General features: G+C 44.5%; 1 protein-coding gene across 3 annotated transcripts; it reads right to left on the bottom strand.

The window, feature by feature from the left end:
- Nucleotides 1-1,815: 1,815 nt before the first annotated feature.
- LOC119966861 (delta-type opioid receptor-like) lies at nucleotides 1,816-27,004 on the bottom strand. 3 transcript variants are annotated; one of them, XM_038798825.1, is made up of 4 exons: nucleotides 26,959-27,004; nucleotides 25,182-25,773; nucleotides 4,959-5,314; nucleotides 1,816-3,250 (listed from the first exon to the last, which is right to left on the bottom strand). In XM_038798825.1, exons 2-4 carry the CDS (start codon nucleotides 25,424-25,426, stop codon nucleotides 2,724-2,726), a joined length of 1,128 nt encoding a protein of 375 aa, XP_038654753.1. In that variant the 5' UTR covers nucleotides 25,427-25,773; nucleotides 26,959-27,004; the 3' UTR covers nucleotides 1,816-2,723. The 3 variants fall into 3 exon arrangements, with proteins under 3 accessions (XP_038654753.1, XP_038654760.1, XP_038654763.1); XM_038798832.1 differs by lacking the exon at nucleotides 26,959-27,004 and adding an exon at nucleotides 26,586-26,886; XM_038798835.1 differs by lacking the exons at nucleotides 25,182-25,773; nucleotides 26,959-27,004 and adding an exon at nucleotides 6,954-7,128.
- Between the last annotated feature and the right edge of the window lie 514 nt (nucleotides 27,005-27,518).

The raw sequence follows: 27,518 nt of genomic DNA, 5'->3' as shown, positions 1-27,518 counted from the left end.
CCGTTGCCTGATTTATCTCTTCCCCATTGTCATCCATGGAAATAATAATCAAGAGAAGTGTAATTTTTTTTATTTATATTTTTTTATAAATTTAGGGTACCCAATTCATTTTTTCCAATTAAGGGGCACTTTAGCGTGGCCACTCCATCTACTCTGCACATCTTTGGGTTGGGAGGGCAAAACCCACACAAACACGGAGAGAATGTGCAAACTCCACACGAACATTGGTCAGGGCCAGGATCGAACCTGGGACCTTGACGCCGTGAGGCAGCAGTGCTAACCACTGCACCACCGTGATGCCCCAGAGAAGTGTAAAATGGGTGATATTTTTACTATTGTTCAAAATTCAATATTACCCCACCCCTCCAATCATGTTTGAACAAGCAGATAGACTCTGACAAAGTTTGAAGTATTTTTATTCAGTGATCTTTACTGTGGTTTAAAAGATGCATTAAGCAGCTGCTATATTCTGCAGTATAAGGGTGTTTGGCATAGCAAAGGTTAATGTGGAACTGGAGAACAGTACTGTCTACAATGTGATGTAAAGTGTCACTTGACAAGGAGCCAGATGAGTCTAAGAATACGCAGAGACCTGTGTAGAGGTAAGCATGGGGTGAGCAGATCATCTTTTAAAAATAAATTTGAGTACCCAATTTATTTTTCCAATTAAGGGGCAATTTAGTGTGGTCAACCCACCTACCCTGCACATCTTTGGGTTGTGGGGGCAAAACCCACGCAAACACGGGGAGGGGTTAGCAGATCATCTGGCCAAAACCGTATATAAATATTATTATTTTTTTTAGAGTACCCAATTCTTTGTTTTTTCCCTTTAAGGGGCAATTTAATGCAGTCAATCCACGTAGTCTGCACAATCTTTGGGTTGGGGGGAGGGGGTGAGACCACGCAAACACAGGGAGAATATGCAAATTCCACACGGAGCCGGGATCGAACCCAGCCCTCAGCACCGTGAGGCTATAGTGCTAACCACTACGGCACGGTGCCACCATTGACCATACGTTATATATGTAAATAGTTATGTATTACCAAACACTACTATTCAATTTTACAGAGGCCGCTGAAAATATCCTTACAACATGTTAGCATTTAAAATTCACATGACTGAGTTCAATTTCCTCGGTATTCTTGGTAATCTTCTCCAGCCCTACACCCTCTTGCGCATTGCATTCCTTCTTAATTTTCAGCATTCATCCATTGGCAGCCATACTGCCTGGTGCCGAAACTTCTCCTTAAGCTTCTCTGTCTCTGTCTCTCTCTCCTTTAAAAAGCTGATTCAAACCAATTAATTTTATTGAGGTTTTGGTCACCGGTCCTAATATGTGGCTCGGTTTGTTTGATAATGTTCCTGTGAAGTTCCTTTGGATCATGAAAGATGTTATATAAATGCAAGCTGTAGTTGCACCATGGACTATTACAGCACAGAAGCGAGCTAGCCATTCCTCTGAGAAGATCTGGTGATGGAAAGGGATACAACCTGGCTGGAGAAAATGTGATCAACTGTTTAATCAATGCATTTTATAATGTCAGAAATACGATACAATAAGGGATACCTTAACCCACTTTACAGTGATAGCTTCAGGCAAATATACAGCAATAAAAAATATGAACCAATAAAGTCCTCATTGACATCTGGGCAGCTGCGGAATTTCAATCTTTTTCTGCACCTGAATGCTGCAAACAACTTGTTTTTCCTCACCATTGCCCCCCCCCCCCCCCCCCCACTACAGCATAAATCTGACCCTATTTCCAATTCTCCAGTTTTGACAAAGAGTCATCCTACAGCATAAATCTGACCCTATTTCCAATTCTCCAGTTTTGACAAAGAGTCATCCAGACTCAAAACATTAGCTCCCTTCTTTCTCCACGGCTGCTGTCAGACCTGTTGAGATTGTCCGGCATTTTCTGTTTTTGTTTCTTTCCAGGCTTCCCCTCCTCTCCGGAAAGACGCTTTCATTTGTTTTTAGGGGGAGGGGCTGAGATGCTCGGTGATTCCAAAGAAACAATCCCATAGTTTTCAAAAAAGAGAAAGGTGATAGGCAAGAAAGGAAACAAAAAAATCTGTTTACGTTCCTTCAAGATGGCTAAACCTTTGCAGTGACTCCATAAAATATCGACATAATTATGTAGAGCTGATGCATTCAATCCGCATTTAGTGAGCCATAAAATAGGAGTTTTATAATTGCGGTAATGTAGCCGAATGATAAAGATCAGAAAATGTTTAACATCAAACAGCCAGGCACATTGAAACGTTGATGGTGCCTTATGTCAAGTCTCTGTCTGATAATGGCTGTAAAGCGCCTTGCGTATGTTTTATTAAAGGCGATTATATAAATCAAAGTTGTTATTATTTCTACAATTCAAAATCTTTGTGCCAAAGGCCATATGCATGTGTGTGTTACATACATATGTGCGCATTTTCTAATTAAAAATAATTGTTGTTATTTTTCCTTATTATAAACAATCAATTAAAGTTTGTTTTCTATTCGTAAGTTGAAAGCTAACAGGACCACATTTGACCTCATGACCTAAATACCCCCAGAAAAGTGAGGCAAGCCAGTCGTTTTAACGTTGTATTTACAATCAGAAAGAACTTCTTTGAAATCATTGGCTTTTTTTTAAAACTCAGTAGTTATTTGGGTTACTTCAGTGTTCAGGTCCTGTCCTCTCCTATAGTGTGATCCCTTACAGGGCCTGTCCACGCCTAGTCATACCGGCTTGTTGACCATCTCAGAGGGGGTACAGGCACAGACTGATTCTCTGGTGGACTTCCTGGCTTGGGTGAAGCTGTTCTGCTCCAGCCTGGAGCGCAGGGGCAGGCAGAACTCCCGGAAACAACGCTTGAAGTTCTCATCCAGGAAGGCGTAGAGCACAGGATTCAGGCAGCTGTTGGTGTAGCCCAGGGCAATGCAAAAATGCCAACTGGCCGTCACCAAGGGGCTGGGGTGGATCTCCACCAGGGTCTTGACAATGACGAAGATGTGGATTGGTGTCCAGCAGATGATGAAGATGGCCACCACCACCAGGACCATCCGTGTGATCCTCCGCAGATTCCTGTCTTTTTCTTTGGAGCCTGAAAGGAGCCGGACGCTCTTCAGGCGCAGAATCATCAGCCCGTAGCAGATGGTAATGACCAGGACGGGTATGACAAAAGCAAATATAAAGACACAGATTTTGGTCACGTTATCCCAGTACCAAGCAGGGGCTGGAAATTGTATGGTGCACATCACGTTACCTGAAAGGGAAGACAAAGAAGAAGTGCATATAAATAAGGCGTTTAGTTTTTTAAAAAATATTCATTTTGAGAATATGGGCATTGCTGGTAAGGTCAGTATTTATTGTCTATTCCCCCACCCCACAGCCTGTCATCCTTGAGAAGACAATGGCAGGTATTCTGCTTGAGAGCTCAGAGCTGCTGTCCATATGGCATAGGTGCTGTTAGGGAGGGACTTGAACTCAGTGCTTGCTTTCTTTTGAAATGTCAAGGTCCATTTTGAAATCCACGGGGGGAAACACCCAGGCAAATGAAAAGGATAAACATGCATTCGTATAGCATCTTTCACATCCTCTGGGTGTCACATAACATTAAACCGCAAATGAATAATAGTTTAGGCTGCTGAACAAATGGGCAGAGCGGTGGGTACGGCAGGATCCCAAATTGTGTATTACTCTCCCCTGAAACAGACAAACATTTCAACCACACAATTAAAGACCTCTACCAATTTGGCAGCAACTGGACTGCAAGTGGAAGAGGGTAAGTAAATCATCAAGGTTGCTACTGCCCTGGGAAGCCATGGTTAAAATCCCCCAGGCTGAGTTCAAACCAGCTCCAAATCTCTAGGCATGGGGGCTGTTGATAATAAGATAATGTACAAGAATGGAGAAGACCCTACTCCTGGGAAACAGGCTGGCCTTGAGGAGGGGTCTTTATATTTTCTGGTTCTCTGAAATTCTGAATGGAAGCCATTCAATCCAAAGTACCTCTGCTGGCTCTTCGAAAGAGCCACCTGGTTAGTCACACTCCCCTTGCCCCGCCCCCCCCCCAGCTTTCTAAAAGAATGTCCTTTTGTGTGCTTGTTCAATTCACTCTTGAAAGTTATTATTGCATCTGCTTTCATCACGCTTTCAGGTAATGCTTTCCAGATCATCATAGATATCATAGAATTTACAGTGCAGAAGGAAGCCATTCGGCCCATCGAGTCTGCACCGGCTCTTGGAAAGAGCACCTTACCCAAGGTCAACACCTCCACCTTATCCCCATAACCCAGTAACCCCACCCAACACTAAGGGCAATTTTGGCCACTAAGGGCAATTTATCATGGCCAATCCACCTAACCTGCACATCTTTGGACTGTGGGAGGAAACCGGAGCACCCGGAGGAAACCCACGCACACACGGGGAGGATGTGCCGACTCGACACAGACAGTGACCCAAGCCGGAATTGAACCTGGGACCCTGGAGCTGTGAAGCAATTGTGCTATCCACAATGCTACCGTGCTGCTTGCTGTGTAAAAAATATCTTTCCGCATTTCTCCCCTGGTTCTTCTGCTGATTATCTTGAATCTCTCTGTCCACTGGAATCGATGCGGTTTATGTCCATGTAAAATAGCTTCCCCTTACTCGCTTCAAATCCTCCATGATTTTGAAGGCCTCAATTAAATCTCCCCTTAACTATTTATGCTCTGAGCTGAGGAGATCAGCCGCTACTTGTGAATGATTGTTCTTCTTCAATCCTCACCAATGTCCCTTCTAGGCTGTGTGCATGCCCGGCCACATAGAAATCTGGTAGACATCATGCAGACCATCTCCTCCATGTTTGATACTGGCAGAAAATGTTAAACTCCCATGCACAGGTGTTATAGGGGTGGGGGGGGGGGGGGGGGGGGGGTAGATTTCTCTTGCGCAACCCCAAGGTTTTACAGGGAACGTTTGTCATTGCTTACCTTTTTTATTGATCTTGGTGACAGCCATGACCATTACTGGGACCCCTATAGCAGACGACAGCAGCCACACACAGACATTGACGATCTTTGCATTCGCAGGTGTGCGGAAATCTAGCGCCTTAACAGGGTGGCACACGGCGATGTAACGATCGACGCTCATCATGGTGAGGGTGAAGATGCTCGTGAACATATTGTAGTAGTCAATTGAGAGCACTGTTTTGCACAGCAGCTCGCCGAAGGGCCACGTATCCATCAAATATTTGGCGCTCTGGAATGGCAATGTGCTCGTGGCTAATGCATCTGCCAGGGCAAGGTTGAAGATGTAAATGTTCGTGGCTGTCTTCATCTTCGTGTATCTGGGGAAGGAAAAAGGAACAAGTAGAAGCACTGTGTTACAGCTGGGATAGTTATTTAACAGGATAGTTGCTCCCTCTCCCCATAGTGGCTGGCATTTATAGCGATCGATTTTCAGTCCAGGACTGCACAAGTAGCCATTCCTCGTGGGCCTGTCTTGACAGGCTATTCAGCACTAGAAGACATTACTGTCCAGTGCTTATCTGTCCCCACCCAGATACCCGTGGGCATGCACTTGGCTGCTGCAGTCAATGACACAATCAGAAAATGAAATGGTGGCTACTCATTGTCCTGCCTGCTGACCCTTGTGATACCCCTCCAAGCTCTCCTCTCATGTCATCAGTGCTGAGGTCAGTCAAGTCAGTGCAAACCAGGAATTACAGTTGGTTTGCATGACTCAGTGTAGTTATCGCAAATTCAGGACGTCCCAAAGCACTTTACAATCTTGGAGTCGCATTTGCAATGCAAGAAATATGGCAGCCAATTTGCACACAGCAAGGTCCCGCAGAGAGCAATGTGGAAATGATCAGGTAATCTGTTTCAGTGAAGTTAGTTGAGGGATAAATTTGGCCTCAGCATACAAGGAGACTTTCCTTGCTCTTCTTCGAGCAATGCCATTGGAGAGAGAGAGAGCACACAATGTCTCACTTTAACATCTCATCCAGACGATGTAACACTCGGAGTATCAGCCTAGATCTTGTGCTCAAGCCTCTGAACAAGGACTTGGACCCACACGTTCTGACCCAGTTTGCTGTCGGTTGTGGTATTCTTGCTTCTATCAGGAAAACTGGGAACATGCTCTCTGATGTGTTAGTCAGGGGTAATTATATTTAATGAGAAACCTGTGACAGTTTTGCTATCAGACCACTGACAACACTTACCAGTCTATTCAATTTTAATTCCAGACTGACACCGACAAAGATTTTTCTGGTACTATGACTATGATAAATTTCCTGGATGTATGCATTTTTGAGATTTAAAAAATAAATTTAGTGTACCCAATTAACTTTTTCCAATTAAGGGTCAATTTAGCGTGGCCAATCCACCTAGCCTGCAGATCTTTAGGTTGTGGGGGTGAGACCCACGCATGCACAGGGAGAATGTGCAAACTCCACACAGACGGTGACCCAGGGCCAGGATCGAACCTGGGCACCGTGAGGCAGCACTGCTAACCACTGCGCCACCACGCTGTCTCAGATTAATATCTATTTGCTTTTATGTATTTAAAACCGGTATAAAATAGATTTGTCAGAAGTGGGATTCAAACCCACACCTGCAGGGGAGACGGCAACCACAGTGCCTTAGGCCACTTGGCCATCCTGATCATTGGAGTCGCATTTGCAATGCAAGAAATATGGCAGCCTGATGCATTTTTGAGTTAATTGGCCATGTTTTGCTCTTATTCTGGTTTGTGATATTTTAATGCAACCATTCAGCCACTTTAGAATAGAGTAGACAGCAACTGATAGAAGCACATTAAACAGAGCACTAACCAATTTCAGGAGTATGTTCTGCTGCCATTGAGTGGGTTGGTAATTAGAGGATAATTGAGATAATTGACAACCGGACCATGGAAAAGTGCATTTTTTTTCAATACAGAAAATCCCACAGGATCATTTACATTCACCCTAAAGGACTTACATTTATTCTGGTTTAACATTTTCATCTGAAAGCTGGCATCAATGACAGTGCAGCACTCCCTCAGAGTAAAATGTAGGAACAAGTATCACTTTGGCGTGTATTAAAACAATCTGCACATCCGCTTTAAAAATCCTTTTGCTTTGGCAGATTGTAGTCATAAAAATGTGTAGCCGACTGCAAAATCAAATAAAACAATGAACTGATTATAAACTGCTTTGTATGGCTAGATGCCAACGCTTCTTTAGGTTTATAGTGTAATAAGATGAGCTGCCACTGGGCTATAAATTACCCTCTGTATTTTACAGTTACCATGGGGTTACTTGACAATCTGCTGTGGCATGGAAGCTGCAGCTCGGACAAGCCAGAACTTTTGCAAAGAGTTTTTAACAAAGGTCAGAAACAGAGAACTTGTGAATGAAGGGAAGTTCCTGAGGTATGAGAGGCTGCAGAAACTCTTAAACAACAGCAGGAAACTGCGATAAAAGCAAATTACTTTGGATGCTGGAACCTGAAACATAAACAGAAAATGCTGCACAATCTCAGCAGTTCTGACAGCATCTGTGGAGAGAGAACGGAGCTAACATTTTGAGTCTGGATGACTCTTTGTCAGAGATAGGGAGAACTTAAAATAAGATGAGATTTATACTGTTGTGGGGCGGAGGGGTGGGGGATTGGTGGGTGGTGCGGAACAGTGGGGCTAGTGATAGGTGGAGATTGACAAAGATGTCATGGACAGAAGGGCAAAGAAACTTATATGGTGGTGTTAATAACTAAGAAGGGTGCTGATAGTGGCACATTACGAGATTGTAATATGTTAATGGTAGAGTAGGGATAAGCATTGTGTCAAAAAGCAACCTGGAACAGGGAACAGATGGCTCTAGTGGGGTGGGGTGGGGGGGGGGGAGGGGAGGGAGGCAATGATGAGGGAAAAAACAATCAAAGGAATAAAATAAATTTATAGAAATAAAAATGGGGTGAAGTTGGAGAAGAGTTCACAGTCTGACATTGTTGAATGTTAAGTCCAGAAGGCCGTTGCATGCCTAATTGGAAGATGAGGTGCTGTTCCTTCAGTTTGTGTTGGGCTTCACTGGAACATTGCAGCAGGCCAAGCATGGAGATGTGTGCATGAGAGCAGGGCGGTGAGTTAAAATGGCAAGCGACAGGAAGGTCTGGCTCCTTCTTGCAGACCGACTCGAGGTGTTCTGCAAGCAGTCTGTTCAATGTAGAGTAGCCCGCACTGGGAACAATAAATACAATAGGCCAGATTGAACAGGGTGCATGTGAAGCGCTACCTCACGTGAAAAGATTGTTTTAGGCCCTGGGACGGTGAGGAGGAAAAGGGGCTGGTTTGCACCTTCTGCGATTACACGGGGATGTGCAGTGGGAAGGAGAGGTGTTGGGGGGGATGGAGGAGTGGACCAGGATATCCCGGAGGGAATGGTCTATGCGGATTGCTAACAGGGGGAGTGAGGGGAAGATGTGTTTGGTGGTGTCATAATGCTGGTGTTGGTGGAATTGGTGGAGGATGATCCTTTGAATGCGGAGGCTGGTGGGGTGAAAAGTGAGGACAATGGGAACCCTATCCTGGTTCTGGGAGCAAGGGGAAGGAGTGAGATCTGAGGTGCTGGTAATCGGTTGCACATGGTTGAGAGCAGTGTCAAACATAATGGGTGGAAACCATGATGAAGGAAGAAGGAAGACATGTCAGCAGCACCATTTTGGAAAGTGACATCATCGGTACAGATGCGATCGAAGGGAAGAAATGTTACTGTCCGTGTGGAGTTTGCACATTCTCCCCGTGTTTTCGTGGGTTTCACCCCGACAACCCAAAGATGTGTAGGTTAGGTGGATTGGCTACTCTAAATTGCCCCTTAATTGGAAAAAAAAATAATTGGGTCTCTAAATTTGAAAAAAATAAAGGGAGGGAATTTTAAATTGGACATTTTGGAGGATCAAGAGCCAGTGTCGGCCTGCGAGCACTTGTAATGAATTGAAAATGAAATGAAAATCACTTATTGTCACAAGTAGGCTTCAAATGAAGTTACTGTGAAAAGCTTCTAGTCGCTACATTCTAGCGCCTGTTTGGGGAGGTTGGTATGGGAATTGAACCGTGCTGCTGGCCTGCCTTGGTCTGCTTTCAAAGCCAACGATTTAGCCCTGTGCTAAACCAGCCCCTAATGGATAAGTTTTACTTGGCCCTAGAGCTGGGCTAGCCCTGAAAAGTGTACAGATGGTTGATTTATACACTAAAGGACTTCACACAGACTGCTTCTAAATATTTATCTTTCTCCTCCCTCGCTCTCTGTTTCCCTCTCTCTCTATCTCCATCTCTTTTTTCTTCATCTTTCTTTCCTTCTTTCCCTCCCTCTCATTCTATCTCTCCCCTCACTTTCCCCTCTCTCCCTTGCCCTTCCCCCTCTTTCTCTCCTCCTCCCCTCTCCACCCATCTCACTTCCCCTTCTCTCACTTTCTCACATTTCTCCCCTGCTCTTGTGCCCACCCACTCCATCCCTCTTTCTCTCTTCCTTACTCTCTCTCTCTCTATCTCTTCCTCTCTCTCTTTCTCTCTTCCTCTCTCCAATCCCTCTCTATCTCTCACCCTCCTTCTCCCGCTCCCATTTGTTCTCCTTGTTGTTCCTTCTTTCACCTCTTTGTCTCTGCTTTCACTCCCCTCCTTCTTTCCCTCTCTTTCCGTCACCCTCTCCCTTTCATTTTTCCTATCAGTCACTTGCAATAACCTGATTTACAGTCAGGAAAGATGATTTTGTGTCACAGTTTTCTTGGAGGTCGAGGGCCCGAAGTCTCACAAACCATGCTGTAAATTATGGCTGAAGAAAAATTATAACAGCTGTAGGCACAAAACAAAATCTATCTGGACTATTCTCCAGGCAGTTCAGACAGATCCGAAAGCAAAGGAAAAAAAATGGACTAAAGTTGGGCGAGAATACAGTGTTTGAAAAGGATTTACGGGACCTCGCTGATGTTATAGAATGCAAGGCGCAGATAAAATCTGTATCGGCTTCACCAGCTCCTGTGATCAGACAGATTTGTGTTCAGCCCCAGTTTGTATCTCAGCCCATCTCTTGTGGGCCATCCTGAGTTGTGTTGGCCATCCTGACGTGAGCATTATTATAACGGGAGCATCATGTCCCTTGCCCCAGCCTGAACACTAAAGGCGGGATCTTCTGTCTAGCTACCCTCACCTTGTTCCTATGGCTTTTAGATTTTCAGTTGTTTTGGGAAAAAGCCCAGAAGCTGATTATTTTCTTGGGCTTTAAAGTCCCAACTGATAATCGGGGGGGGGGGGCGGACACGGACGGACGAACAGATAAAGGCTTTAGATGTTTTCATATGTTCACAATTTTATACTGAAGAATGTTGTAAGTAGTGGAAGGTTTCATAGAATCATAGAATTTACAGTGCAGAAGGAGGCCATTCGGCCCATCGATCTGCACCGGCTCTTGGAATGAGCACCCTACCCAAGGTCAACACCTCCACCCTATCCCCATAACCCAGTAACCCCACCCAACACTAAGGGCAATGTCGGACACTAAGGGCAAGTTATCATGGCCAATCCACCTAACCTGCACATCTTTGGACTGTGGGAGGAAACCGGAGCACCCGGAGGAAACCCACGCACACGCGGGGAGGATGTGCAGACTCCGCACAGACAGTGACCCAAGCCGGAATCGAACCTGGGACCCTGGAGCTGTGAAGCAATTGTGCTATCCACAATGCTACCGTGCTGCTGTTTAGTTGCATATTTAAAAGTTGGCGGGCATGATACGAAAGCTCCTCCTACGAATGTCATGACAACACTTAATTGGTTTGTCCTTTATAGCAGGAGCATCTTATGGGCTTCCAGAATCTATACGATGAGGTGGGGGAGTCACCCACCCCCATCATACCTGAGCATTCCACCGGATGTCAACCCAGAATTCAGAGTTGGGGCTCCAGCATCCACTTGCTGGTACTGTCTGGAGTGGGATTCAAACCCTGCACTTTCTGACTTAGAGGAGAAAATGGCTAGCACTGAGCATGAAGATACAAAAATAATGACTCGAGTTTAATTCCACCCTTGGGTGACTGTCTGTGTGGAGTTTGTATGTTATCCATGTGCCTACGTGGGTTTCCACCAGGTGCTCTGTCCGGTTTCCTCCCACAGTCCATAGATGTGCAGGTGAGGGGGAGTGGCCATGCTAAATTCCCCCTTAGTGCCTGAAGATGTGCAGGTTGGGTGGGGTTGCGGGGATAGGGTGGGGGAGTGCGCCGAGGGTTGGTGCAGACTCGATGGGCTGAATGGTCTCCTGCACTGAAGGGATTCTATGACAATGATACCATGTCAGACTGTTAATTAACCTGCAGATCCTCCACTGCTTCCCAAGTAAAAAATAACAACAGAAAACCTGGAAGAGCTCAAAGTGTTACAAAGGAAAGGATGATTTAAAATAGGAGATGGTGCAGCAAAACTTGATTTTCACACAGCTCTTAGATGTTTCATTCAATACTGAGATAATGCAGAAGTAGACACAGGGCAGAGACACATCCTCACATCCTGTGGGTTGCATAAATCAATGACTTAATCCTTCTCCACTCCTGCACACAAATAGTGCTGGAAGCCAAGAACAAAGAGAATCTTCTCTCATTTTTGTGAAAAGGTTGCAATAAATTCACCCCACACAATAAAAATTTGACAGGAATTGGAATCCTACTTCTTTCCCCGGATTTCTTATTAGATAGTTGTATTTTATTTCACTTTTTTGGTCACCATCTACCTGTGCAAAATTCAAACGATATCAGTTTTCACAACATCACTAACCAATGGCTATCCATTATCCAGCATTTTCTTCATTTTTCTAGCGATGAAACAGTGCTGGATTATTTCCCATCACTTGGTTCCCCAAGCAACTGTTCGTCTTCATTCTACTTTGACAGACATTCATCGGACATCATGACCTGAGATTCTACTGAAATTCCTTGCCGATGCCACAAATTCACTGACTACCAGCTCTCTGAGACTGTAGCATCCAGAGCTATGCTTCTCATTTACTGCACCCTGGGACTGATGTCTTCCCATTGTGTTGATTAAATATATATTAACACCAAACATCTTGGAAACAGACAAGACTTCTGTCTTTGAGGATTATGTTGAGACTCTGAGTCTGTCAATGGCAGAAATCTATCTGCAGGTTTAATTAAATCTAAACGAAGCGATATTAACAGTGCATATGTCTGCAAGACAGGACACAGTTGTCATTCCCATTATATATTATGGTAATTTCAACTGCAACCACCAGCGCTGGAAGGCAGATTGTCACTCCCGAAAGACTTCCATTTTTATAATACCTTTCACATCCTCACATCCAAACCACTTTACAAGCAATGAAGGGCTTTTGAAGCATGTTCACTGTTCTAATGTAGGAAATGCAGCAATCAATTTATGCACAGCCAGTGCCATCAAAAAGCAACATATTAATCACCAAATAATCTGTTTTTGTGAGTAATGTTGGCTGAGGGATAAATATTAGCCAAGACACTGTGGATATAAATTGCTCATCTCTTTAAAATATCATCCTGCCAGCCATTCAGATTTCCCTGCAACAGAAGCAAAAGATTGCGGATGAAACTGAAATGTTGGAGATGATCAGCAGGTCTGGCAGCATCTGTGGAGAAATGAGCCAGGCCATTGAACTGAATGAAATGCTTAATGAAAGGTCATCAGCTTGAGACATTAACTCTGATTCTCTATCCACAGATGCTGCCTGACTTGCTGAGGGCTTCCAGCTGTTTCTGTTAATATTGTGTTTGCCCTTCCCTATTCTGTTTTAAAATGTCTGTTCTGAGTTTACCACAAATTGTTCCATGCCCTTCAAAACATAATAAAGATATATCATCCAAAACATAGATGATTCATATCTAATATGCTTTTGTGTCTTCATTCCAAGAATCAACTGCTCTCCAATGCATGGCTTTTTGAAATGAACAGCATTGTTTAAATTTGCCTTTGATTTAAATATGAAAAGTGAAATTTAGAAATGTTTAGCCACAAATGCAGTCAAATGTCTGGATTATAGAGAAGCAATTTGTTGCTGACAGCGTCAGGTCCCCAGTGAGTTTCTGAGTGTGTTTGGTTACAGCCTGATGGACTGCAGACATGAGATAATGTCTAATTGAAATTCTAAACACCGATATAAAGATCACTGGGTTATATCAACATTTTGTGAAATGAATGGTTTGCAAAGGGCTCTTTAATTTAGTCTGTCAAATGTCATGGACAGCTGATAAAATACAGATGGAACAGTGGGAACATCCTCTGAGAATGCAAAATTGGACAATTGCCACCCAGCACTCCCTGCATAGTCCCATTAAGTTCATTAATATCCTCAAGAGCTAATGCTAAAATCATGATAAAGAATGTCAGGTCATTTAGAAATGTTATTTGTTCAATGGCAGTCTCTTCATCACCTTCCTTTGTCCTGAATCAATTATTTATTTGAGTTATGAGTTGATATGATATAGCAAATGACTAGTGCATTGAGGTTTTTACCCTCTCCTGGTGCTCTGTTAAACTCTTGAAATTATATTTACAGTGCACATGTACTTCAATGGCTGTAATACACTTTAGGATGTCCTGAAATCACGAAAGGAGCTATATAAATGTAAATCCTTTCTTTCCTGATTTTTATTTCCTTGTTACAATGAAATCCCAGTATTGCTTCTATTCCTATTGTGCAGATTTACTTATGACCATCTGTTGCTGTGTGCCTGAATGCTCAGCACCACTGCTGAAAGGAACAGGACTTGACCTCTCCTAGTCAGCTGTCTTGATGGCTTGGCGAGTGAGGTTTGCTGTCCAGTTTAACACTGAGCTCTCCAAACCAGAAGGTTTTGTGGAACAGATTCCTCGTTGGCTATGAGTTAGCTCTCAGCTTTTGCAGCAAGCTGTGCCACTTACAAGTGCCATCAACATTTTGGGGCAAAATCAGACAATGGGTTCTTTCTCCAGATTGCCATCCATTGACTACATCTAGGAAGGGGTTATAAGTGCAGAGGTCTGCTTCAGAAAAGATCAGGCTCAGTTTTGACATACATGATGGAATAGTCTGCCGACACATGGAGCTAGATATTTCACTCGGCTATTTGAACAAGGTACTCGATAGCGACTGATGCCCCTGCAATCAGGGTAAGAGGTGGGAGGAAGTTTGGAGACAATCAAAGAATTGGGTTGAAAAAAATCTTTTTTGCATTGTATCCCCTCTCAGCAAGCAATGATTACTTCCATTTGGCTGACTCATTGGGAAATGTTAGTGTTCGGAAATAGGAGTCATTTTTATCTTCCCTCACATCAGCAGCTAATATGTTGGATAGTGTTCAGACTCCTCGTTGTATGATTGGTGCCAGCCCAGGTTTTTAAAATAAATCCTATCCATATATTTTTATTTTTATTATTTTTTTTCCAATTAAGCGGCAATTTAGCGTGGCCAATCCCCCTACTCTGCACACCTTTAGGTTGTGGGGCGTTAGGCCCACGCAGAGACGGAGAGAATGTGCAAACTCCACATGGACAGTGACCCGGGCTGGAATCAAACCCAGGTCCCCAGTGTTGTGAGGCAGTAGTGCTAACCACTGCATCATCATGCCGCCTGTACATATATTTTTTTAACATTATTTTGTTGTGAATCTGTCTATATACCGCACCCTTCTTAGTCTACCTAGAAATCTCGTAGTTAACTATTGTCAATCTTTGTTTTTCATAAGGAAACAAATTCAAGAAGAAAAGATCATGCCCTGATTCTGTGCCAGCTTGCCTCAAATGACAGCACTCCTGCTTCTCAGTCAAGAAGTATAAGGGACATGCCAGAACATGAGAACACACTTGAGACATTCCAATGTAGTATTGAGGAAATGATGCATTGTCAGAGATGTCTTCTTTCAAATGAGATATTAAACCAAGCTTGCTTGGTCAGGCAGGTGCAAAAGCTTCCATGACACTATTCACAGAGTAATGAGTTTTCCTGGGTGACCTGGCCAACATTTCTCCCTCAGGCAAAATCCCAAAATCAGATGAGCTGGTTATTGATCTCATTTGTTGCTTGCTTGTTGTGTGCAGTTTACCTGTTGTATTTGCTTTTTAACACAGGAGCTGCACTTCGCAGGCATTACTGGAGACGAAGGACCAAATTTGATTTGGTTTAATGCGAGGAAAACTCCAATGGTGAAGAGCGTTAAGAACCATTGGTCCATTATTACCTGTTCCCTCCCAAAATCACTGGCTTTTAAAGCAGACCAAGGCGGGCCAGCAGCACGGTTCAATTCCCGTACCAGCCTCCCCGAACAGGCGCTGGAATGTGGCGACTAGGAGCTTTTCACAATAACTTCATTGAAGCCTACTTGTGACAATAAGCAATTTTCATTTTTCATTTCATTTTCAAAGCAAAAAAGTGACTTCCAGAGCATGGTTCTGCTGCACCTTGTTATGTGCAGAGGATAAAATATTGTAAAAATTATTGTTCAATTTATTTTAACTGTCTGTATTCATTACAAGGAATGACACACAGGAATATTGGCACTATTTCTCACTAGTTCAGTTGTGGTTTATAGAAATATGCACAAATATTCTGAAACACTGGTTTGCTTTATAACCAGATGATGTTCATTAAAACTGCAGTAAATGTTTAGAAGTGGGTTGCATTTATATAGCACCATCCATAACATCAGAGTTTTACAGCCAATTAAATCCTTTTTGCAGAGTAGCCACATTGTAATGTCCATGATAAGGAAGCCAATTTTTGCACACAAAATTCCCACAAACAGCATTGGCTTAGTAATCATAGAATCATATAATTTACAGTGCAGAAGAAGTCCATTCGGCCCATCGTGTCTGCACCGGCTCCCGGAAAGAGCACACCCCACCTAAGCCCACATCTTCATCCCATCCCCACAACCCAGTAACCCCACCTAACCTTTTGGGACGCTAAGGGCAATTTAACATGGTTAATCCACCTAACCTGCACATCTCTGAACTGTGGGAGGAAATTGGATCACCCAGAGGAAACCACGCAGGCACGAGGAGAACGTGCAGACTCCGCACAGAGTGACCCAAGCCGGGAATCGATCCTGCGACCCTGGAGCTGGGAAACAACAGTGCTGACCGCTGTGAAACTGATCAGATAATAGTTTGTTGTAATGTTGGTGCAGGTGGTAGGGGTAAATATTGCCAAGAGCAGAGGCGGACTTTCAGTGAACCACACAGCGCTGCAGCCTGGGGCCCTGGCCAATGGGAAGACTCCATATGGAGAGGAGACTGTTGTGGTGGGAACACCAATCAGAGCATTGGTAGCTATTATTTTGCTGTTAAGCTCAATAAATTTGAATGAGCCTATTAGCAGGTGATACAGAACATCAGGTTCTGATTGCTGGACTCACCTTTAGGGCGGGAAAACAGTTTGCCAGACATTGAGAGGCATTGGACACTTAGAGCAGTTCAGACACTGGTCTCCTGAATTGGTATGAAGCTTCTGAACTTTCATTGATTGCAAAGGAGCAGTCTGAGGCAAAAGTGAGTTCACCGACCTAACATCCTGATGCGAGCCTGCAAAGCGTTCAGCGAGGCGAGGGAGGAAGAGGTGCTGGCCAATAGCCATTGAGGGGAGCTGTGGGTGAGTCTTGACCTACAGACCAGTGCTCGGAAGGGTGGTGGGCAACCAAATAAAAAGAGCATAGACCATGAGGCCAGATAGTCAGCAGGAGCCATGCAGCCAACCAGGAGCACACGCAAGGGTCGATGCTCAAGGCTCAGCCACCTAAGTGAGAACTGAGAGGTGAGCAGAGCAGCAGTCGGGATGTGTGAAGAAAGCCAGACAAGTGCCGTTCTCATGTCTCAGGGAATCAGGGAGTCATGGCCAGTGGGAGCAGGGCATCTTGACCAGAGCCAGAGGACAGCTAGGCAGCAGGGATGAGGGTGAGGGTGACATGGTTAGGAGGGCTTTAGCATCATTTGAGATGGGGCTTGTGTCATTGTGGGTGAGGCTCGACATCATTGGGAAGGGCCTCAATGTCATTGGGGGTGAGGCTCAATGTCATTGGGGGTGAGGTTCGATATCATTGGGGGTGAGTCTCAATGTCATTGGGGGTGAAGTTCCATGTCATTGGGGGTGAGGCTCGATGTCATTGGGGGTTAGGTTCGAAGTCATTGGGGGTGAGGTTAGATGTCATTGGGGGTGAGGTTCAATGTCATTGGGGGTGAGGTTAGATGTCATTGGGGGTGAGGCTCAATGTCATTGGGGGTGAAGTTTGATGTAATTGGGGGTGAGGTTCGATGTCATTGGGGAGAGGCTCAATGTCATTGGGGGTTAGGCTCGAAGTCATTGGGGGTGAGGCTCGATGTCATTGGGGGTGAAGTTTGATGTCATTGGGGGAGAGGCTCAATGTCATTGGGGGTGAGGTTCGATGTCATTGGGGGTGAGGCTCAATGTCATTGGGGGTTAGGCTCGAAGTCATTGGGGGAGAGGCTCAATGTAATTGGGGGTTAGGCTCGAAGTCATTGGGGGTGAGGTTCGATGTCATTGGGGGTGAGGTTCGATGTCATTGGGGGAGAGGCTAAATGTCATTGGGGATGAGGTTCGATGTCATTGGGGGTGAGGCTCGAAGTCATTGGGGGTGAGGTTCGATGTCATTGGGGGTGAGGTTCGGTGTCATTGGGGGTGAGGCTCAATGTCATTGGAGGTGAAGCTCGATGTCATTGGGGGTGAGGCTCGAAGTCATTGGGAGTGAGGCTCAATGTCATTGGGAGTGAGGCTCAATGTCATTGAGGGTGAGGCTCAATGTCATTGGGGGTGAGGCTCAATGTCATTGGGAGTGAGGCTCAATGTCATTGAGGGTGAGGCTCGATGTCATTGGGGGTGAGGCTCAATGTCATTGGGAGTGAGGCTCAATGTCATTGAGGGTGAGGCTCGATGTCATTGGGGGTGAGGCTCAATGTCATTGGGGGTGAAGTTTGATGTAATTGGGGGTGAGGTTCGATGTCATTGGGGGTGAGGTTCAACGTCATTGGGGGTGAGGTTTGATGTAATTGGGGGTGAGGTTCGATGTCATTGGGTGTGGACCACCATGCCATCAGGGGTCAGGATGTCAAGAGGTCCCTCCACAAGGAGCAGAGCATGGGGCACCCAAAAATGTAAGCCTGCCTCTGGCCAGGAATCAGGACACTTGGGTGAACTCCGCTGTTCTTCTCCAAAATAATGCCATGGGATCTTGCCTGAGAGAGACAATCGGTGTCTCCTTTCAGCATCGCATCCAAAAGATGGCAGTGCAGCATTCCTTCAGTGCTGCCCTTGAGTATCAACCGGGATTATCTCTGGAACAGGATTTGCACCCACTATCCACCGATGTAGGTGAGCATGCCCCCGGCTGAGCCACGAATGATACCTGGATAGTGAAGGGAATGGGCATGAAAACTTGTGCTTACCGCTGGTGGAACATCTCAGCACCAGTCACTTCCCGGAACCAGTCAACCCAGGTTTATCGATGGAAATATTCCCCACCAAGTGCAGATGACCAGAGGTGAACACTTGGGAGCTGAACAAAGGATGGGGGTAACTCAGCGCCTGCAGGGGGATGACTAATGGGCAGGAGATCTTTCAACAGGACTGGGTTACATCTGAAAGGTCAATTTGGGCTTTTCAGATTGCAGATTGCTCCCGATATTTTCTTTAAGGTTTTTAATACTTCCTTACTTTCCTGGTATCTCTGCATATTCGACATCCGAAGGGAATCGGGGTACCTGGCAATTGATATCCTATAAAAGCTTCAGTTAAATCCTAATATGAATACTTTGCGTTTACAGTTGCATTGGTGTAACATTTCGTTAGAGGAGTGTATCACATCTGGGGACTGCGATTTTAAACGAGCTTTACACACAGTAATTGGTAGGTAGTCCAACGAAATCCATCTTTTCCCTGCATTTCTTTATCTGAACAGTAGGCGGTGCCGTTGCCACGTTTGCACACACACTGTCCATTTGCAAAATTAGTCCACATTTTAAACAGAGGGAAATTGCCAAATGACCCTTGCATTTTATATTGAAGATCGCCAGCCGAACCCCTTTGGAGATACTGGGATTGTAACACGTTCTACTCGTTATATTCTCAGCAACAAAACTAGGACTCAGATATCATTGCTCATATGTAGCTCGTTGCCAAATGAGCTGCGAGTAAGGGCGCAATAGTTACACCAATTGTAACTATTATTCAAATATATCTGCAGAGATAACTGATTGTTGCATGGATAAGTTATTAAACTTAAATTGCAGTTAAGTTACGTGGTGCATTAAAACTATATTTAATTTCAAATCACAACGGAGCAACGTCAATTGCGAAACACTTCATAATGATCTCCACGTTACTTGTGTATTTTGTTTATGTTTGTGTTCAGTTGCACATCGATCGCTTCTGTGGGTGCGTTTGCAGTTATTAAAAAATGCATACGTCCTGCCTGTTTTGTTAATGGAAAGTGATTGTTCAGATCTAGACCTTGTTCTTCGGTTCCATGTGTCCTGTGGTCTGTGTGCTGACTTGTGTTGGGGGGGGGGGGGGGGGGGGGGGGGTGAGGTGGGGGATGGGGTGGGAGGCATCCTTATGTGTTTATAGTTGTCATTGTGCGGTTTGAGTAGTTGGCATTGTGCGGTTGTTTGTGGGTATGGATGCGTTTCCGGATGTGCTTTTGTGACTGTGCGTATATGTGAATCGGTGTGTTTGCGTGTGTGTTAGTTGGTAAGTTTGTGTGTGTGTTAGTGAGTATGTGTGTGTGCGTTGATGGGTATGTGTGTGCGTTTGTCGGTATGTTTGTTAGTTGGTAAGTATGTGTGTGTTAGTGGGGATGTCTGTATGTGTTAGTGGGGATGTGTGTGTGTTTGTCGGTATGTTTGTTAGTTGGTAAGTATGTGTGTGTTAGTGGGGATGTCTGTGTGTGTTAGTGGATACGTCTCTGTGTGTGTTAGTGGATACGTCTGTGTGTGTTAGTGGATACGTCTCTGTGTGTTAGTGGATACGTCTGTGTGTGTTAGTGGATACGTCTCTGTGTGTGTTAGTGGATACGTCTGTGTGTGTTAGTGGATACGTCTCTGTGTGTTAGTGGATACGTCTGTATGTGTTAGTGGATACGTCTGTGTGTGTTAGTGGATACGTCTCTGTGTGTGTTAGTGGATACGTCTCTGTGTGTTAGTGGATATGTCTGTATGTGTTAGTGGATACGTCTCTGTGTGTTAGTGGATATGTCTGTATGTGTTAGTGGATACGTCTGTGTGTGTTAGTGGATATGTCTGTATGTGTTAGTGGATATGTCTGTATGTGTTAGTGGATACGTCTCTGTGTGTGTTAGTGGATACGTCTGTGTGTGTTAGTGGATATGTCTGTATGGTTAGTGGATACGTCTGTGTGTGTTAGTGGATATGTCTGTATGAGTTAGTGGATACGTCTGTGTGTGTTAGTGGATACGTCTCTGTGTGTGTTAGTGGATACGTCTGTGTGTGTTAGTGGATACGTCTCTGTGTGTTAGTGGATACGTCTGTATGTGTTAGTGGATACGTCTGTGTGTGTTAGTGGATACGTCTCTGTGTGTTAGTGGATATGTCTGTATGTGTTAGTGGATACGTCTGTGTGTGTTAGTGGATACGTCTCTGTGTGTTAGTGGATACGTCTGTATGTGTTAGTGGATACGTCTGTGTGTGTTAGTGGATATGTCTGTATGTGTTAGTGGATACGTCTCTGTGTGTTAGTGGATACGTCTGTATGTGTTAGTGGATATGTCTGTATGTGTTAGTGGATACGTCTCTATGTGTTAGTGGATACGTCTCTGTGTGTTAGTGGATACGTCTCTGTGTGTGTTAGTGGATATGTCTGTATGTGTTAGTGGATATGTCTGTATGTGTTAGTGGATATGTCTGTGTGTGTTAGTGGATACGTCTCTGTGTGTGTTAGTGGATATGTCTGTATGTGTTAGTGGATATGTCTGTATGTGTTAGTGGATACGTCTCTGTATGTGTTAGTGGATATGTCTCTGTGTGTTAGTGGATATGTCTGTGTGTGTTAGTGGATACGTCTCTGTGTGTGTTAGTGGATACGTCTGTGTGTGTTAGTGGATACGTCTCTGTGTGTTAGTGGATACGTCTGTATGTGTTAGTGGATACGTCTGTGTGTGTTAGTGGATACGTCTGTGTGTGTGTTAGTGGATACGTCTCTGTGTGTGTTAGTGGATATGTCTCTGTGTGTTAGTGGATACGTCTGTGTGTGTTAGTGGATACGTCTGTGTGTGTGTTAGTGGATACGTCTCTGTGTGTTAGTGGATATGTCTGTGTGTGTTAGTGGATATGTCTGTGTGTGTTAGTGGATATGTCTGTATGTGTTAGTGGATACGTCTGTGTGTGTTAGTGGATACGTCTGTGTGTGTTAGTGGATATGTCTGTATGTGTTAGTGGATATGTCTGTATGTGTTAGTGGATACGTCTCTATGTGTTAGTGGATACGTCTGTATGTGTTAGTGGATACGTCTCTGTGTGTGTTAGTGGATATGTCTGTATGTGTTAGTGGATATGTCTGTATGTGTTAGTGGATACGTCTGTGTGTGTTAGTGGATATGTCTCTGTGTGTTAGTGGATACGTCTGTGTGTGTTAGTGGATATGTCTGTATGTGTTAGTGGATACGTCTCTGTGTGTTAGTGGATATGTCTCTGTGTGTTAGTGGATACGTCTGTGTGTGTTAGTGGATATGTCTGTATGTGTTAGTGGATACGTCTGTGTGTGTTAGTGGATATGTCTGTATGTGTTAGTGGATATGTCTGTATGTGTTAGTGGATATGTCTGTATGTGTTAGTGGATACGTCTCTGTGTGTTAGTGGATATGTCTGTATGTGTTAGTGGATATGTCTGTATGTGTTAGTGGATATGTCTGTATGTGTTAGTGGATATGTCTGTATGTGTTAGTGGATACGTCTCTGTGTGTTAGTGGATACGTCTCTGTGTGTTAGTGGATACGTCTCTGTGTGTTAGTGGATACGTCTGTGTGTGTTAGTGGATATGTCTGTATGTGTTAGTGGATACGTCTGTATGTGTTAGTGGATATGTCTGTGTGTGTTAGTGGATACGTCTCTGTGTGTTAGTGGATACGTCTGTGTGTGTTAGTGGATACGTCTGTATGTGTTAGTGGATATGTCTGTATGTGTTAGTGGATACGTCTGTGTGTGTTAGTGGATATGTCTGTATGTGTTAGTGGATACGTCTGTATGTGTTAGTGGATATGTCTGTGTGTGTTAGTGGATACGTCTCTCTGTGTTAGTGGATACGTCTGTGTGTGTTAGTGGATATGTCTGTATGTGTTAGTGGATACGTCTCTGTGTGTTAGTGGATACGTCTGTGTGTGTTAGTGGATATGTCTGTATGTGTTAGTGGATACGTCTCTGTGTGTTAGTGGATATGTCTGTATGTGTTAGTGGATATGTCTGTATGTGTTAGTGGATACGTCTCTATGTGTTAGTGGATACGTCTGTATGTGTTAGTGGATACGTCTGTGTGTGTTAGTGGATATGTCTGTATGTGTTAGTGGATATGTCTGTATGTGTTAGTGGATATGTCTGTATGTGTTAGTGGATACGTCTCTGTGTGTTAGTGGATACGTCTGTATGTGTTAGTGGATACGTCTGTGTGTGTTAGTGGATATGTCTGTATGTGTTAGTGGATACGTCTCTGTGTGTTAGTGGATACGTCTGTGTGTGTTAGTGGATATGTCTGTATGTGTTAGTGGATACGTCTCTGTGTGTTAGTGGATACGTCTGTGTGTGTTAGTGGATACGTCTGTGTGTGTTAGTGGATACGTCTGTGTGTGTTAGTGGATACGTCTCTGTGTGTTAGTGGATATGTCTGTATGTGTTAGTGGATACGTCTGTGTGTGTTAGTGGATACGTCTCTGTGTGTGTTAGTGGATATGTCTGTATGTGTTAGTGGATATGTCTGTATGTGTTAGTGGATACGTCTCTGTGTGTTAGTGGATACGTCTGTATGTGTTAGTGGATATGTCTGTATGTGTTAGTGGATATGTCTGTATGTGTTAGTGGATATGTCTGTATGTGTTAGTGCATATGTCTGTATGTGTTAGTGGATACGTCTCTGTGTGTTAGTGGATATGTCTGTATGTGTTAGTGGATATGTCTGTATGTGTTAGTGGATATGTCTGTATGTGTTAGTGGATACGTCTCTGTGTGTTAGTGGATATGTCTGTATGTGTTAGTGGATATGTCTGTATGTGTTAGTGGATATGTCTGTATGTGTTAGTGGATATGTCTGTATGTGTTAGTGGATATGTCTCTGTGTGTTAGTGGATACGTCTCTGTGTGTTAGTGGATATGTCTGTGTGTGTTAGTGGATATGTCTGTATGTGTTAGTGGATACGTCTCTGTGTGTTAGTGGATATGTCTGTATGTGTTAGTGGATATGTCTGTATGTGTTAGTGGATACGTCTGTGTGTGTTAGTGGATACGTCTCTGTGTGTTAGTGGATACGTCTGTGTGTGTTAGTGGATATGTCTGTATGTGTTAGTGGATACGTCTGTGTGTGTTAGTGGATACGTCTCTGTGTGTTAGTGGATATGTCTGTATGTGTTAGTGGATACGTCTCTGTGTGTTAGTGGATATGTCTGTATGTGTTAGTGGATATGTCTGTATGTGTTAGTGGATACGTCTGTGTGTGTTAGTGGATATGTCTGTATATGTTAGTGGATACGTTTGTGTGTTAGTGGATGCGTCTCTGTGTTAGTGGATACGTCTCTGTGTGTTAGTGGATACTAACACACACAGGGAAGTTTGTGTGCTTTAGTGGATACGTTTGTGTATGTGTTTGTGGGTAAGTTTGTGTGTTCGTGAGCAAGCTTGTGTGTTAATGGGTGTTTTTGTGTGTTAGTGGCTAAGTTTCTGTGTTCCTAGGTAAATGTGTGTTGATGGGTACGTATGTCTGTGTGTTAGTGTGAATGTTTGTGGCCGTGTTGGAGGATGTGATCCAGCTTGTGCTTTGGAGCTATGGAGCTTTGGAGCTATGTGCTAATTTGTAACTTCCTTCGTGGTCTGTGCTTCATTGTCATTGAATTTCGTGTTGTGAGCTGGATTTTTATTCGACTTGGATCCTCGATTACGCAGATATTGCCATGTCGTCAGTAGGGAGGGCAAGTTTACGGCTACAGCCGGATAGAATACATCCCCCAAACACATTCACTAAGTGGAGGGAATTGTGGAGCTGTAAGTTTTTCAAATATTTTTGCTGAGTTGGGGCAGCTCCCAAGCTCAATCTCGAATTGAGAGCTCAGTCTACAAAAGCAGAACCTCAAATCTAGGATATTATGTTCCCTTAAAAAACGTATTCAGCGAAGAAAATACCACTTAAACTGTTTGCTAATGTGAAGTGGAGCACTGACAGACCCCAGCCGCATATCAAAACCCTGCCAGCTGCTCTGAGCCCGGGAGTTCAGTTCTTTTGACAGCGGAGACATTTCGGTGTCTGAGTGTATGGGACGGTTCTACAGCCTGACTGGGGGCGGGTATATTGTAAAGGGAAAACTGCTTTGAAAATAACCATCGATATTTTCCCTTAAATTTGAATAAAATCCCTGCCAGTTCCATTGATTAGTTTTGGGAGCGGTTTGTGGATGACAGGAATCTGGTGGGTACTGGACACGAGGTTGAAGGAACCGAGCTCGGTTGGCAATGGTTTTTTAAACATCGAAGTTGAAACTTTTTATTGTGACAATTTCGGTCACTTGATCGATTTCAGGAGCAGAATAATAAACAAAAAAACCGATTTGATCTCTTATTTTCCACTCCAGGTTGTTGAGGTTTTTCGACAACAGGGAGGACCCATGATTTTAAATTTTTAAATACTGTCTCAAATCCCCCCCCCCCCCCCCCCCCCCCCTCGCAGGCAGCCGTGATCAGCGACAACTCGTAAAGTGGGGGAACGAGTAAGTTGGAAGTCTGGGAAGATAACGGGAGTTAAAAGGCAAGAATTACAGAGTATACTTTTTTTTTTGGGGGGGGGGGGGGGGGGGGGGGTTGCTGATTCAGGGGACAATGCGCCAGATTTCACCTTGTCAGTGTGGTCTCTGTGTTTTAAATCTATTACTCGCCCGGTTACTGCTCCGGGGCAAACAAACAGGAGAAAGGATCTCCGGGGCAAAGGAATCGCCTCCTACCTGACAATCCCGTACATGACCAGGAAATTGCCAATCAGCCCGACCACACACACCACCGAGTAGAGAGCTGTGATGGCAATGGCGATGACTGTGGACGTGGTGCTCTTGGCTGGCTCCAGCTCCGCGCTGCCATTCAGGCTCCCGTTGTGGCCAAAAGTGGCGTTAAACGCCAGAGCCCAGTACAGTTCAGCAATATTGTCGGTGGACAGCTCCCGTTCAGCACTCGAGGTAGTGGACAGCTCCATTGCACTCTCACTCTCTCTCACTCTCTCTTGCTCTCTCCCCCTCCCCCGCCAACAGAAGGGGGAGAATAAAGAAGTCCGATTGCAACTTCGGGACTGATTTCCTCCACCACCAGACTCAGAGCGCCTCTTTAAACTTGCAGCTTCGAATGCTACTGCACCGTCTGGAATGGAATGCACTCCTGTGCACCGACACACCCCAAATAATGGCAAAGGAATAAAGCGAGGCGTCTTTGCAGGCTGGGATCGAGATCAGGGACTTGCAGCTTCTCACTCGCCACTCTGGTGATTTCTTATAAAATGTGACACCTCCACCGACGTCAAAGCCACACGTGCTCGCCAAGACCTTGCTGCCAATCAAGGGTGCAAAGAATTAACCAACACTTTCCAGCCCACTAACTTGCAATCAGAATACAACACGTTCTCTCTCTCTCTCTCCAGATAAGCACCATATAATTAGCAGATAGAAAAGACAAAATGTATATTACATGTGCAGCACAATTTCACATGTAAGACTGAGGTGGAATATGCGAGGATGCAAACCACTGATTTAACAAAAGGAAGGATTAGGGGATTTCAGTGGCGCCGATTGTCAGGCTGAGCCTCGCTACTTCATAGGTCGTTTGAATGTGATTACAGGTTCAATTTAGTATTAATGTTGCGGACAGTTAGACACTGAATTTCCACGGATTGGCCCCCAGTGTGAGGCATTTATACGTATCAATACTGTCTGCTTTAGTAAATGGATTACTTTAGCATCTTTGCCAAATGCTCTCTCCCTCCGAGTCAGTGTTATCCCATATTTGAAGCACAGGCTCTGACCAACACATTTAGCCTTTGTACCTGTGCCGGATTTTGGAAAGAACTATCTAATTATCCCACTCCTCCACCCACCTCCAGTTCTGTGTCCAGCCACTGTTGCTCCCCCCCCCCCGCCACACCAATCTCTTTCTCTCTCTATCCCTCACTCCCTCGTTCATTCGCCCTATTTCCACATGGCCTCACATCCACAATTTGGTTCAGCCTCCACGATCTCTCTCAAACGACAAAAGCGTGACGGAAACTGACTTCGAATGTCCTTCCTCGTCTCGCCGACCCCCCCCCCCCCCCCCCCACCCCCCAGCAAAATAATTGGTCTGTAAAACAAACAAAAAATAATTACCATCACCACAACCACCTACAAGCAGAGTATAAGGTCAAGCAGTTTCACTGATAGAGTTACAAACGTGACAATGCCGAAATGGCACCGTGGTCTGCAGAGGGTCTCCAGTTTCTCTACAATGTCCCGCAACCATTCCTTGCTCACTCACTTCACTCTCAGGAATGTTCCCAAGGCTACTGGGATCCGACAGAAAGTTTTAATCCAGCCGGAAACATAAATGGAGGGACGGGGCTAGAGGTGGGGAATCACACAATACACACACATATATATATAAACTGCGGGTAACTCTGATCTCACGAAACATGCCCTTTATCCTGTCTTTAATCTCAGTTTCAAGGAACAACAGAACACATTTTAATATCGTCTAACTCACCATGGAACTTTTCCACTTTTAGATTCACATTCTATATGGATTGGGTTCTGTGGGAAAAGGCACTATTCCCTCCCTCCCCACACACACATACATACACACACACAAAGAGAGACACACACGCACAAAGACTGACTGACTTGTTGGCCTTACTCTTCGGAATGAAGGCAATTTCCGCTTGGTATCCAGTAGGGGGAGCCGGAGTTACATTGTGATTAATACACAAAGTCTAGAGAAAAAACTTTCTTCTAAAATTCCTTGTCAGATGTTTAAAAAACTGCTGGAAATTCACCGCAGGGTTAGAAAAGGGAAACAGGTCAATGTTGTACAGCTGATACATGGAGACGAGAGGCTTAAAGCAAGTAGGGTTGCATATTGTAGATGTGTTAATGATAATCTTTCAGAGTTCCCTAGATTCAGGAATCGACCCTCTGTGTTGAAAAATTGCTCATGCCGCTCCGCTTCTTAAGAAGGACTAAAGAGAAAAAACAGGAATTACAGACCAGTTAGCCTAACATCCCTGGTGGGGAAATTGTGAGAGTCTATAATCAAGAATAGGGTAA

The sequence above is a fragment of the Scyliorhinus canicula genome, chromosome 1 (genome assembly GCF_902713615.1).
Source record: "Scyliorhinus canicula chromosome 1, sScyCan1.1, whole genome shotgun sequence".
NCBI classification, from domain to species: Eukaryota; Metazoa; Chordata; class Chondrichthyes; order Carcharhiniformes; family Scyliorhinidae; genus Scyliorhinus; species Scyliorhinus canicula.
This window is presented reverse-complemented; position numbering and strand designations above follow the sequence as displayed.

Excerpts from the sequence above, each read along its gene's own strand:
- LOC119966861 (XM_038798825.1), bottom strand. The coding sequence starts at position 25,426 with ATGGAGCTGTCCACTACCTCGAGTGCTGAACGGGAGCTGTCCACCGAC. Across the intron at positions 5,315-25,181 it reads GTCATGTACGGGATTGTCAG|ATACACGAAGATGAAGACAG; the intron begins GTAGGAGGCGAT and ends TTCCTTCCCCAG. Across the intron at positions 3,251-4,958 it reads CACCAAGATCAATAAAAAAG|GTAACGTGATGTGCACCATA; the intron begins GTAAGCAATGAC and ends CTTCCCTTTCAG.